The 14152-nt window shown below is 37.6% G+C and overlaps 2 protein-coding genes across 5 annotated transcripts in view; one reads left to right on the top strand and one right to left on the bottom strand.

Annotated features, from left to right (window-relative positions):
- The window catches only part of LOC107599927 (EMI domain-containing protein 1-like), a 79081-nt gene extending 69053 nt beyond the window's left edge, over positions 1-10028 (top strand). The window contains exons 10-17 of one of the 3 annotated variants that reach the window (XM_016291659.1): positions 503-592; positions 1830-1882; positions 1965-2027; positions 2099-2143; positions 2214-2258; positions 2433-2444; positions 6644-6728; positions 8407-10028. In XM_016291659.1, the coding sequence (XP_016147145.1) occupies positions 503-592; positions 1830-1882; positions 1965-2027; positions 2099-2143; positions 2214-2258; positions 2433-2444; positions 6644-6728; positions 8407-8543 (530 nt within the window). In that variant the 3' untranslated portion in view covers positions 8544-10028. Of the gene's footprint in view, positions 1-502; positions 593-1829; positions 1883-1964; positions 2028-2098; positions 2144-2213; positions 2259-2432; positions 2445-2494; positions 4654-6643; positions 6729-8406 lie in introns of those variants that run through there. The other 2 variants (XM_016291660.1, XM_016291661.1) reach the window with 2 other exon arrangements.
- Positions 10029-10865: 837 nt separating this feature from the next.
- On the bottom strand, positions 10866-14135 carry LOC107599928 (rhomboid domain-containing protein 3-like). 2 transcript variants are annotated; one of them, XM_016291664.1, is made up of 6 exons: positions 13707-14135; positions 13245-13628; positions 12319-12448; positions 12018-12230; positions 11742-11935; positions 10866-10971 (listed from the first exon to the last, which is right to left on the bottom strand). In XM_016291664.1, the coding sequence occupies exons 1-5, from the start codon at positions 13867-13869 to the stop codon at positions 11779-11781; spliced, it is 1047 nt and encodes a 348-aa protein (XP_016147150.1). In that variant the 5' UTR covers positions 13870-14135; the 3' UTR covers positions 10866-10971; positions 11742-11778. The 2 variants fall into 2 exon arrangements, with proteins under 2 accessions (XP_016147150.1, XP_016147149.1); XM_016291663.1 differs by lacking the exon at positions 10866-10971 and having other exon boundaries at positions 11599-11935.
- Between the last annotated feature and the right edge of the window lie 17 nt (positions 14136-14152).

Here is a 14152-nt window from a genome sequence, read left to right on the forward strand (position 1 = left end):
AAAGCAGTGACAAAAAATAAGAGAAATGTATTATTACAAACATAAGGTGCCAGTAAAATATATAAACAAATAGGAATTCAGCAGTAAAAAAGAGACAAACATTTTTGGCATGTTTCTATACTATGTTTTTATTGGTTGATTTTATAAATGTATCAAATAATATGCTTTGATTTTCAGGATTTCAGGGTAACAAAGGGGAAAATTACAGACCACACAAGAGAAAGGGACAAGGAAAACCATTAGGCTGTGATACAAAAGAAAACCGCTGGCTTGTATTTTTATGTCATTTTTGTGATTTAATTCACTTTTCGTGACAGAAAATAAAAAGCCAGCACATCAAAATGCCACAACCACTGTTATAATTTATGGTGTGCTAATATTTTACAACCTGCTACAAATGATTCACTGTTTATTCTTGTCTAAACAGAACCGTCTACAGGCAAGTAGCCATAATGACACTTTGCTTAAGATCCTGGACATCAATTTTTATTTTTCGTTACAGGCCTGAAAAAAGACAGTCTGCTTCATAACAACTTCCCCGACCTCCGAGTGACCCCTTCAAATGGACCACCAGGTCCACCTGGACCCACCGGTCAGTGAATCAGAATTATTTTCTTCTTGTTTGTTTTTGTTTATTTGCTAGCTTTTTACAGTATTTTTCACTATTGGACATTTATACCATGGATAATTACTAAATTCAAATTGATTTGAAAACAAAGAATAAAAATCTGATGAATTTATGCCACATACTCACTGAATGTTATATGTGATTATATGAAGGTAATTTAAGACATTTAAGTAATTTTATTGATACAAATATTTACTAAAAATTCAGTTGAATTTATATTAAATCGGCATAGTATGTACAGAACCTTAGTGAATCTGCCTTAATTTCATTGTGCAGTTTTTTTCCCCTGTTAATGTCTCAACGTGAATTAAAATTTCAGCCATTAGTTCTTGTGCTACTTTTCCGCACACTGCAAATTGGATATTGAATACTGATCACACAGCAAAAAACTCAGTTACCTCATTATTTGTGGCCTGTCTTCAATTACTTTGCAGTGCGATTATTACAATGAATTTTACTCTAGATAAAATATGATATATATAAAATATTTGTGTGTGATGAGATTTTAATGTTTTATTCTGGCTCTGGACACAAACCCAGTCTCCTTTTTCTTCTTTGAAGTGATTTTTCTCTTTAGAACTACCATCTCTTTAATGCAGAAAAGCATTTAAAAAGCTTTAGCACAAGCAACCATCTTTAACATGAATACCACTATTTGCATGGCATCTCAGCAGGTATTAAAACAATGAGCCATTCTCCGATATGTCACTAAATTTCAGCTTTTGCAGCTCAACGTCAGACTTTTGTTTTGTCTGAAATGTCTATGATAAAATTGATAATTAATTCAAAGACAAAGCCTTTAATTGTTAAATAATGCTTGCTGGTTGATACATTTCACCTCGAAGTTCCTGCATAATTTCAGACCATTATATATCCATAACTTCTTTATTGAGTTACTTTTAATTATCAGCTGTTTTATGTTAAAAGATGGTTTCCCATAGCAGCATCCATAAGGTATATTTAAACGCAAATGTGATATTTGAACTGTAGGAAATTGTTTCAGCAGGTTAACAAATGAAAGTAAGCCTGAAACAGTTTGATTTGATCCAAATGGACAGTTTTAATCATTATTCTATCATTTGAGTATCACGCTAGACATCATAATGTTTTCCATATGTTGTTTCGAGCTGCATCATGAAACAGTCGGTGCAATGCCATAACATCAGATCATGAAGGGTTTATTCAGATGTGTCTTTTGCAGGTTCTCCAGGACCAATAGGACCCAGTGGACCACCAGGCCCTATGGGACAAACTGTAAATTAAAGACTATTACTTATGTGAGCGTGTGAATATGTGTGTGTGTACTAATCACATCACCTTTTTTGCGTGCATTCAGGGAAAGCCAGGAGCTCCTGGTTTGCAAGGTCCTGTGGGGCCAAAAGGCGAACGAGGCGAAAGAGTGAGTGCACAAGCATAAACCTACCCAGAGTGCAACACTGTGCAGTTCTCACCCTTAATTTACCTCCACAGGGACCTCTTGGATATCCAGGAGAGAGAGGGTTCAAAGGAGAGCCTGTAAGTCTCCTGAAACCGTACAGTAACTTTGTATAAGAAATAGATCATTACTGACACTTTTTCTTCCTAGGGAGCACTAGGACCTAAAGGAGAGCCAGGGGAGAAAGGTCTTCCGGTAAGACAAGCCCAGCAGGAGTCCTGTTAGTTGCACACTCACTCCCTTTGCACGAGAGAGCGTGGGAGAGAAATGATCAGACCCTGAGCACACGAGTGCAGGGAAAATGTTTAAATCCATTGATTTTAATGCAGCAACAATCTCTTTCCTTATACCTGCTTATCGTTGTTCTAGAGCGAATTGAACGTAAGAGATTTTGACATTTGCCATGATGTTTTTGTTGTTCTTGGTTTTAGGTTTTCATTGCTCATCCTGCCAACCATCTGTGTTTTAACATCAACAATCACGTTAAATCCATCAGTGGCGTTTTCATCTTGATAAATGGGTGCAGAGTGATTTTCATATTTTCAATTTGTGAAAAATATAAGCCAAATTAAAGAACGAATGAAAACTCCACTGAAAGGATTTGCTCCACAAACGCTGTTCATTGCTTACTTACAGTACTCACTGTTAGCACATTATATGTCTTGGTTTTGTGTGCACTGGTATTTTTTCCATATGTTTTTGAACAAGAGGTTGCCCTTTATGGCTGATCTGAGACTGGTTTTTGGCTTCTCACTGTCTAAAGGGCGGTTCTGAACTAGTCTCATGTTAGCATACAAGGGCATAATCTATTCAGAGTGTGCAGTGATGTTGTTGATTTTGATTGGTTGGTGGTTGGGGCTGTCTCTGAGTGTTTCCCCTGTCCTCGAAAGCTGATTCCTTTTCGTTACTGTCTCCATGGCTGCCTTTCACAGCCACCAGTCTCTTAGCTACCAACTCTGGCATATACCCAACACATAGAGAAGTTAAATCTTTGCTTTGTCATGCTGTTACGGCAAAGAAGAAATGTTGTACTATTGATATAACCTTTGTGTGTACACCATTGTAAATTGATTAATCTGGGTAGTCCAGCAACCAAACCGCTGGGTCAAAACCGCAGGGGGGCAGAAATAAGAACAAACATCTTTGCAAGACGCTGTGCGGTGTGTGTTGTGTATATGCTGCATTTTAGCATTTGCAGGGATTTGGTGTGTGGATGGACGTGTGGATGGATACAGCTATCCCTCAGTGTCCCACAGTGCATTGCTGCATGATCCCATCTCATTGTGGTGCTTGTGATCTTCCTTTTGCCTCCTCAACTTACATCTAACCTTTCAATTTTGAGTTCCGTAGCGCTGAGCGATTACTAGTCAAGCAAATGTTCTGTTTAATTGCATTACGTTATCATACTCGACCTATTGTGAAAGGCTTGAAAAGCTTTTTAGTTCATAGCAAATTGATGTATGGTTTTCTGCATGGCCTGCCGAACCCAGAAGATTTGTGTTATTAATCATAAGACAGATAATTTCATTAAATCCTATAGGTGTAGCTTCTCTGCTGTATGTAGACTCCTTAGATATGTATATATAACATGTATAAAGACCATACAATTATTTGAAGATTAATCTCTTCACATTTATCAACGTGAGGCCAAGCGCTCATATAATACCGTGGAGAAAGATTCTGGACCATAGCCATACTTGCATCCCTTAATGAATATGGTATTTTTTTTGGAAGAAATTATATTATATATTGTTTGCTGTTTTATTTGGCTAGATGAACTACCTCATGCTCTCACAGGCACTAACTTTTACATAAGCCTTACATACATAACTCTTTCCTGAGTTCATCAATAATACCGTTTTTCTAACGTGTGCTTGAGCTTGGGACTGTTGTGTAGAATGTTATGTGACTAGTTTCTTTACACTGTTCAAGAAATGCCTACCAAAGCCACATAAGCAAGTATTTCAGCAGATTGTTTTGTAAAAGGGCACAAAGGTTTTCCGTTAGATTTGTTTTTGATGTCCACATATACTGATTCTTTGTAGGGCTGGGTAAAAATATAGATTTCCCTATTAATATTTCAGTAATGTAATTAAGATGGAAGGTTGTCTGTCAGTCTTTCCTGCACTGCTTTTCAACAATACTCAGCACCATGACAAAAGCAGTCAGAGTATTTTACCACTTAAGTATGATTAAAGAACAAATTACTTTTATCTCACAAACCAATTATTTTTAATGAATCGCAAACATACAACTCGATCAGTGTAGTCTGATTTACAGACAAATGACTCCTATGAGCCGGTTCTTTATAATTAATCAAAAACGTGCAGGTGATCAGTTTATCCCTGTTGCTGAAAGGAATGACTCATTTGAGCCGGTTCTTTTCAATAATAGTTCAAAAAGGCATGTTACTAGTTTGAATCATGAGAGAGAATTTCTTGAATGCAGATTGAGTGAAATATCAAACCAAGAGTTTGAGAATCAGATTTGAACTGAACCGGGAAATCTTTATTGATACCCAACTAAAATTCCATGAATTTATAATCCCTGTTGAAAAAATACAAACAGCATATGCTGGTTAGGAATGTTTTGAAGCATGGCAGCTGGTTTAAGATGGTCCTTAACTGGTACTGAGCAGGAGCTAGTTGCTTAGAACCAGTTTAGGACCAGCACATGACCAGCTTAAACCAGCTCATGACCAATTAAGGACAAGCTTAAACCAGCTCAGGACAAGCTTAAACCAGCTGCCATGCTTCAAAACATACCCAGCATATGCTGGGGGGGGGGTTTCAACAGGGATGGTCAGAATTCATCAGGCATTTAATATGTATCATATGAATATGATATAAATGGATATAACTGAATATGATTACCTGGCTCTGATTGGACACCAGTATTTGATAGACATGTCTTCAATTTGAGCTAATTATGGTGGCTTTGGTGTAAGAGCATCTTTTACCTTGAGATGAGCAGACTAAAGACTAAAGAAATGTGTACATTGTCAACTAAGTATAAGTATTGTCCTGATGACTCTAACATCTCTTTAGTTTAAAGGAAGCTGCTCACCTCTTGGCAGAGGTGTAAAGAGTACCTAAAAACCATACTTGAGTAAAAGTACAGATACCTTACAGTGAAAATTACTCCACTACACGTTACAAGTCACCAATTCCAAAACAACTTGAGTAAAAGTCTTAGAGTATCTGATTTTAACAGTACTTCAGTATTTTACTTATACTAAATATAGGCTCAAAGATGCACTAGTCAAAGAGACACGCCAGTCAAAAACTAACGTTGTGGAGAAGCTGCAGAAAACAGGCAGAGGCAAGGATATATGTGCTGGTATTTAATGGAAAAACTAGAACAAACAATAAGCCAAAAACCAAAGGGAACAAAGAACAGAATGACTGGCAAACAGACAACCATTACAATCAACAACTCACAAGGAACTAAAGAACAACTAGGGCTATATATACACATGGGGCTAACAAGCTGAACAAGATAAGACACACCTGGGGAGACTAATCAAGGGGAACCAATGAACAAACGGACTACAAACACCACGGGAGACAGGAAGTGACATAAAAGTCCAGGGCAAGGCACAGAGAGCATGAAACAAAAACAAGAAAGAGTTGATTTGTGAGGAGAGCAATCACATTTATTTTCTAAAACCAAAATAAAACTGAACACCTCAAAATTGCACAAAAAAAGGTCTCTTCAGTATAATGGATAAATAAAATAATGTTAAGTAAAATTAAAAAGCCGAAGCCTTCTTGCAGTGGATGTGCTGGTTTGGGCCTCATTGCCGGCTGCAGTCATGTCCTCATCTCATATATAAAACACCTCTGATTCACAAATACTTGCTAAGGAACTCGCATTCACATAAAGTAGCCTTGTTGACAAGTTTGGGTGAGTAAGGGCAAAACGCAGAAGATGCAGTACTTTCAGTGACCTGTAATAGGCAATATCACGTCTTTTGTAGCAGAAATAAACTGCTGCAGAAAAAGCTAGGTCCATGCAAAATGTAATGTGTAACTGCAACACTCATTTCAAATGTAGTGGAGTAAAGAGTACAGATACTCGTTCAAAAATGTAGTGAAGTAAAGAGTAAAAGTTGCTAATATCTTTGATACTCAGTACAACTACAAAGTACCCGAAAAGATACTCAAGCACAGTAACTAATTACATTTACTCCAGTACTTTACACCTCTGCCTCTTTGTCTTTCAGTAACATAGTCTGAGTGTACTGGGAATGTTAAATGCATGTTTAAATCTAAAATGATTGAACATTTGGTCTTGATTTGCTCTAAGGAGCCTTTGGCCTGGACTCAGAAAAAATGCATGCTCTTTAGTCAAGACTTACAGCATGGCCACATTAGAAAAGAATGAGAAAAGACAGGCAGAGCTACATCTGATGTGTAGTTAACTGGAGTTCTGTAGTGAATGGAGTTGAGAACTTAACCTGCTAACTACGGTAATGGATTGAGATTAATGTAATTGATTAACAGAATGACTATGCATCTTGGCGAGCGCTTTTGTTTGGCTTGTGCCCAATACCTTGACGGCTGTATCTATCTCCACAGGGGGATGGGATACACCAAATCCGCGAGGCCCTGAAGATCTTAGCCGAGAGGGTTTTAATCCTCGAGACTATGATCGGTATCCATGGTGAGTAGGAGGCCAGAAGTAGATTTAGGTCCATTTTAAAGGACTTAGGATCAGGGGTCAGAGATTTCAGTGCATCTTTTACCCCACAACATCTTTGGAAAGCCAGTGAAGAGCAAAGTGTGGTGGAGGACAGGGGCCAAGTACTCAACCTGCCATCCACAAGCCCAACCCCCCACCATGCTTGTCAAAAACTCTTGATCTTTGATAGGACTTTAATTTGAAGAACTTCCAAGACTTGCAGGCTGACTTAGAGCTGCTGGCTCGCAGGGTGCAGCTGCTGGAGGCGATCATCTGGCCAGGTAATGCCCGCCTCCCCTCCTCTAGCGAGTCAATCTACTGCCATCTCTTGGCCAGTTAGAAGATCAGCACACAGGAAGGATTATATGAATCCAAAAAAAGACTCCATCCAGGGCCAGACTCCGGCAGTGTTTCCCAGTTACTACCTCTCATAAAGTTGATATGCAACCACTAGGTATTTAGTAGATGCTTTCCCATCCATAGTGACTTACAGTAGGCTACATTTACTATGGAGATAAAGCTGCTGCAACAATCCGGTTTCAGTGCCTCCCTGAAGCATGCAGTGTGATGATGGGAACCGCAGGAAATCACCCCAGTAATTCATGAATCACCCCTTCTGAAGTTTGAAACAACATCCCTTGAATTACGAGTAAATATTTTAGGCACTTCTTCCTGTGATTGGAGACCCAGCATTACCCACCAAAACACAGCCATCGCAGGGCTCCAGACTCAGAAATCACTAGGTTGAAATTAGCTACTAAAAGACAGCACTTAGGAGCCAAATGAATTCTTATTTGTGAAATTTCGGAATCGCTTGATAAAGACACTTGCTCAGACATTGTATAAACCAGGGTGTTCTAGTGATCATGATTGTATTTGTGCCATATATTCATGCATTTTGTAAGAATGTTTATTCCTGTTCGGGGAAAAATAAAATATTATGTTGATTGTCTTACATTCCCATACAGAGTTTACCATACAGTTGATTAAAACTTTTAAATGGACCTAATATTGAAAAAAATAATAATAAATTGTATAATAATAGAGTATAATTTATTAATTTATATTAACAATAAGAAGTATTTAGTTTTTATCAAGGTTTTCGTTACAGTCGATTACAGATGGACCTTACTGTGCTAAACAATAATCAGTAATACTTTTAAAAATATATAAAATAAATATTTTTTTAGAATATAATTTATTAATTTATACAGCAAATCTCTGTTTTGAGACTTTATCTAAACTACAATGATCTCTAATTATTTGCATATGAACAACCAGTCATTAAATAGACTGATTTAAGTCTCTGACATACTCCAAATCTGAAATATAAAAAAAAAAAAAAGAATCGGTTCATAAGAGCAATTTATTAAAGTTTTGGGCATCCATCCGCACATCAACGTAACTCTTTATGCAACTTTTAATGCAGATGTTTTCATGACTATCGCTAATAGTTGCTAAATTTTTTATTTATTTTTTGCAACAATTTTAGTCAGTCTGGGGCCCTGTTACCACCCTTCTTCATCTCAATATGGTATAACATGATCTCCATAATATCTCCATCTGCCACTTCTCTTAGAATGAATGGACTAGCCACTTACAAAGTATTTAGAGTAAGAGATTAGCACTTAGCAGCCTTAACTCTCTCTTCCTTCAACAGAACCAGATCTAGGGTCAGGAGACGGCCTCTTTGGCACACCGTCTCCAGATGTCTACCGGATTAAGAGAGCAAGAATGTCATCTTTCCGAGTCAATTCTCCCTTAATCACTGCTGAGACCAAGGTTCGAGGGAAGTAGTCTGCATATTCCAAAGAGCAAAGCCATCGTTTCCATCTCAATTTCATCCTCAATAAATCAGCTGAACTGGCAACAACTACACAAGTCTCCTGAGACACACACACACACATATTCTACAGATCCAACCGCTTTAGAATATTCCAGTTAGTCAAGAAGGGGGAGACACCTCAGGGAAGACCAAATGGTGCTGTATAAATTAACCACCTCTAATGGGACTCACAGGTTCCTAGCACCTCTCCTCTGGCAAATTATTGTGGTTTGCCATCATGTTGTGTCACTCTTATGACATAACCAAATGAACAGAATTAGTCTCAAAACCAATTAGTCAATTCGTCGTTTCACATGAAAAAGGAAACATGTTTTAAAATACGATACAGAGAAACAGTATTGGTGCTTGTGTAATTGTTTAACAAAATTGTGGGCAAAGAAGGGTACAAAATGTGATGGAGATGAAGAACGTTTTTTAGGAGAGCATCAAACCATATTATTAGTCTTTCCAGCTGCTGTTAGGAGCTCATAGTAACTTCAGCAAATGTACTGTATGACAAAATGCACATAACAATTCTGCTATTCAGCCAAACTCCACACTTTCCCCAATGAGAAAAACTGATTTCATATTCCGTTCCTTGGATTAAATGCACTATGTAGATAGAGAATCACCTTGTTTTTGAGGAAGAGGAAGGACAACTGAAAACATGTATAAACTTTAATAGACAGTTCTGTGGTAATAGGCTTTGGGCTTGGGTTTCCTCTCCCTTTTCAAACGGACTAAAGCTGTAACTAGATTTGAATTGGTAAAAACAAATTGTTTCAGTGGTTTTTCTTTCTTTTGTTAAAACATGCCTTTGGAGCATGATTTTAAGTGGTTCTGAATACAATTTTAGGATTCTCATCTGTTGTCTCTAGTTCAGCACAATTATTAAGTAACCCTAAAATAAATAAAATAAAAATGTGCAATTGTGTGAGCTAGAGGAGACCACACAAAATCCAACTGGAGCACAAGGGGAAGCGGGAAACTACTCTTATAACTTGAATTCTGTTTTTGTGTTTCATGCATGTCTTTCCATCACAGTTACATGCACATGCATAGGACTGGTTTCCTTCCTCAATTCCTTTCCATGTCTTCGTTTTCCTATATAAATATTGTTGTATTAATTATTTATAGATGACTATTAGCAATTGATGTTTTCTCTACTCTGTATACCAATTTATGTAACGTCGCCTGTATTTTTCCATTTCTAGCCTCTCGTGTGAATTTGTCTTGCCAGTGTGCAGAGTCTTACCAATTGATGTTAAAACGAAATAAACTTTGTTGTGCGTTTCTATTTTTAAGACAACCAATGGTTTTATCAATACTCATACTACCTGAATGTTTAATTTGTGATATTTTAATGAAGATTCTGTAGCCAAGAAACCTTGACTAAAATACTGACATATGCACATGACTCTACTGGCCTGAGAGGCTGCTAATGTGGATTTAATGATACACTGTAAAAAAAAATCCGTAAAATTTACGGTAAAAAAACGGCAGCTGTGGTTACCGGAATTTTACTGTAAAAAAATACCGTAGCAACGTTTTAGGTTTTATGCTTCTAACTTAAATTTACAGTTAAATATCATAAGTTCATTAAGTGATATAATGTTAACATACCAACCTATTGAAGTACTCAAATATGTTTTGTACCTTTGTAATCGTAGCAACGTTTTAGGTTTTATGCTTCTAACTTAAATTTACAGTTAAATATCATAAGTTCATTAACTGATATAATGTTAACATACCAACCTATTGAAGTACTCAAATATGTTTTGTACCTTTGTAATACACTGATAACCACCAAATGCAGGTGGTGATGAGAAAGTCACATGATGAACCAAAGCCCACCACAAGCGGTTTTTAAATAATAACATGTATAGAAGGTGCACAGTGTCATTCACACAAACGCTAAACACCATCATAGTAACACATGAAACTGAATAATAATGCAATAAACATTAATTTAACAACATTAGGTGTAACATACAACCCTAATATACAAAACTGACAAAACATAGTTATTTCAACAAAAAAAAACATCAAATTTGAAATGTAAAGCAGGGAATTCTGGGAATGTCAATTTACGGTTATTCACTGTAAATTATACGGTCTTTTTCACTTCCAAAAACGGTATACTACCGTAAAATTAATGTCCAATACATGTAATGTCCAATACAGTTTTTCACCGTATATAGTAGGGGAATTTACCGTTAACCATTTAACAGGTTTTTACTGTAGCATTTTTACAGTCTTTTACCGTTAAATTCACGGTCATTTTTTACAATGTAGCATGTCCGTGGAGAAGTTTCTTGGAACGTCCCATGTCTCATCCACTGGGACAGTTTGGTTGCTGTTCAGAGCGTTTTTCCATTCTTTCAACTTTTACCATAAAAGCTGCCAACACCATAATATAAATATATTAATTTTTTGATGCACATCCGCAAGTCATGAAGTAGTAAATACACAGTAACAGTTCACCAGGAAGAGCGATGCCTTGCTTAAAGTAATAGTTCACCAAAAAATTTAAATTTGCTTAAACCCTTAAGCTATCCAAGATATAGCTGAATTTCTTCTTCGGAACAGGTTTGGAGAAATTTAGCGTTATGTCACTAGCTCAGTAATGGAGTGAATGGGTGCCGTCAAAATGAGAGCTCAAACAGCTATTAAAACATCTACCAGTCCATCATTTAACGTCTTGTGAAGCAAAAAGCAAGACCTCTTCATTTCAAATGAATCCTCTATCCATAGTATTTCTATGGATGTTGTCTTTTCTGAATCAGGAGAGAAATATGCCCAGATCTGGCAGCGTTTACAAGTGAAAACAGTCCTTATAGATTACGGACACATAATTTGGCCAGAAGTGATGGTTTAACCTTAAAACGCCTTAATGATAGGTTTGTTTATTACAAACACACAACCTTTCCCTTCGCAAGATGTTAATTGTTGGACTGGAGACACATGGATGTCATGTGATGTTTTTATCGGCTGTTTGGACTCTCATTCTGATGGCACCCAAGGGATGTAATACTAAATTTCTCCAAATCTGTTCCAATGAAGAAACAAACTAATCTTCATTTTGGATGCCCTGAGAGTGAGTGACTTTTCAGCTAATTTTCATTTTTGGTTGAACTATTGCTTAAGTAATGGAATGAAATAGAGCAAACCTATAGTACAGCTTCAGTTTGAAGCAGTATCCCTGAGCTATGCCGCTGACTTCTTTCCTTTTGAGATGACCACAGCCTCCTCCCCAATCTGATCATCAATAAGCAGAGAGATTGCTCCATCCAGCTGCCCTGTAGCGGCCAGAGCCACAACAGCTTTCTCTGTGGGGAAGCCCATCTTCTCTAGCTGTTGCAACCTGAAAGTGCAGGAGTTTAGATAGATGAACAGCATTCAAGAGATCACTGTTGAAGAAACACTCATGTACAGTATGTACTAACCGTATAGAGGACACTGAGGACTTGGGTACTTCCACTTTGTCCGCAACACCTTCGGGTGCGTCGTGGAGTGATGCTAGTATCCCTGCTCTCAGCATCTCCTCCTCTAACAGCTGTGAATCAGTTGCCATCAAAGGCTCCTGATGCCACTCAGACACAGAATGCTGCCATGCAGAATGATCTTCCAACTGGGATCTACTGGTTGATGGCTCTGGTCTATTACAGAACAATAATAAAGCTCATTCATTCTAGTTACATTATGCGATTAAAAAAAAGGAATTAGTAGCATAAAGTTCACAGTAACCTTATTGAGGTGTTGTGGTAAACAGGCAGGTGTGGATGAGAGGTAACAGGGATGTAAGCCCATTTTGGCAAGCAGGCACATGCACCCAGTTTCTCTATCTGCTCCAGTATTTCAATAAACTCATTATTGTCTGTATAATATATTAAGGGGATTACTTTAATGAGTTTATAAAAAGGTCATTTTATACCGCAAAGTGTACCGCAGTGGTTCTCAACCAGGGGCCTCGGCAAACATTTAAGAGGGCTGCAGGGTGATTTAAGAATTTACACATACATATATATATATATATATACACACACACACTCTAAAAAATGCTGGGTTGTTTCAACCCAATGTTGGGTCAAATATGGACTAACCCAACTGTTGGGTTAAATTTTGGTTACATTTTTAAATTAGCTTTTTAATCCAACAGTTGGGTTAGTCCATATTTGACCCAACATTGGGTTGAAACAACCCAGCATTTTTTAGAGTGTATATATAGCAATAATCTAACTCTACATACTCTAACGCCGCAAAAAAAATCACATAAAATACTATATATATTAAATGAATTAAAAATCTGTCATCATTTACTCCACCTCATGTACTTCCAAACCTGTATGACTTTCTTTTGTGGAATGTTGGCAAGTAGTTTCGGTTCCCATTGACTTTCATTCTATAGACAAAAAAATGCAATGAAAGTCACTGGGAACCAAAACTGTTCGACATTCTTCAAAATATTTAGCAAACAGGTTTGGAATGACATCAGTGCGAGTATGTGAAGATGAGTTTTTATTTTTGGGTGGACTATCACTTTAACCACAATTTCTGAAAATAAAAAAATTTTGAAAACTTGAAATATATCGAAAATAGTCTATATGTGGGGTCTTTGAATATTGTGTTGGACATCGGGGAGCCTTTAAGTCGAAAAAGTTGAGAAAGGATACAGTTGAGCCCCAGGCAAATGGCATAAAAGTGCAGCAGGCCAGGAGCACTGGGAAGCAGGAAGAGGTCGAGGATCAAGAGGAGCCAAGGCAAGGACCAGACAGGGACACAGCGCAAGACTCTCCTCTGCTTCACCTGCCGACACTGAGCTGTGAGCAGGACAAGGTGGGTGGCTGAGTAACCACTGACCCTGCTGGCTTCATCCCCGGTAACAAAGAGAAAGAGGGCATAAATAGGAGGAAGGAGCACAGTAGAGATAAAGGAGAGGGCTAGGAACACAAAAGTGCCCCATCTTCTCTCCTGACAGGGCCCGAGCCACAGCAGCAGAGTGATGTTGTAGAGAAATGAGGTTAACTCCTCGTTACTGAAGGCGTAGAAGATGAAATCTGCAATACACAAGGAACATCAGGAACTGAATGTTTAGAATCTAGAATCATAGTCCTGTACATTCGTGCATTGCTTACCATAAAATCCAGGAAAATCCCCGCCTGGTCCTAAACTTAGACTGGCGTGAATACCACAGAGCCAAGTCGACAAAATTAATAGGAGTATTAAAAATGTTCCACTACAATAACCTGGACGGTTTGATCCAAGCCACAGCCATGCCGAAAAGAGATGATCAAACATTGTAAAATGAAAAACGCATCACCCGACAGTTGCTATCATTACAAGTATATATCTAAATAGGCAGGAATATCATAATGTATGTATTCATGTTTCCAGTCTCACTTCATTCGTTTACGACGCTGTCATATTGAGGTCTGTTTTAACAGATACTTCATCTAACGATGAGAGTACTTACTACAACGTGCACAAATATCCAATTTGTTATAATAATTTAAAAAATAATAATAATAAACAAGTAGGCTAAGACCAAGCTACACCAGTAACCAATGTCACTAGCAAACCC

The sequence above is a fragment of the Sinocyclocheilus grahami genome, unplaced genomic scaffold (assembly GCF_001515645.1).
Source record: "Sinocyclocheilus grahami isolate Dianchi unplaced genomic scaffold, SAMN03320097.WGS_v1.1 scaffold275.1, whole genome shotgun sequence".
In the NCBI taxonomy this organism is placed as follows: domain Eukaryota; kingdom Metazoa; phylum Chordata; class Actinopteri; order Cypriniformes; family Cyprinidae; genus Sinocyclocheilus; species Sinocyclocheilus grahami.

Coding starts and splice junctions, on each gene's coding strand:
- LOC107599928 (XM_016291664.1), bottom strand. CDS start 13,869: ATGTTTGATCATCTCTTTTCGGCATGGCTGTGGCTTGGATCAAACCGT. Junction 12,449..13,244: donor CATTTGCCTGGGGCTCAACT/GTATCCTTTCTC, acceptor TATATTATACAG/ACAATAATGAGTTTATTGAA. Junction 12,231..12,318: donor TACCACAACACCTCAATAAG/GTTACTGTGAAC, acceptor GTTCTGTAATAG/ACCAGAGCCATCAACCAGTA.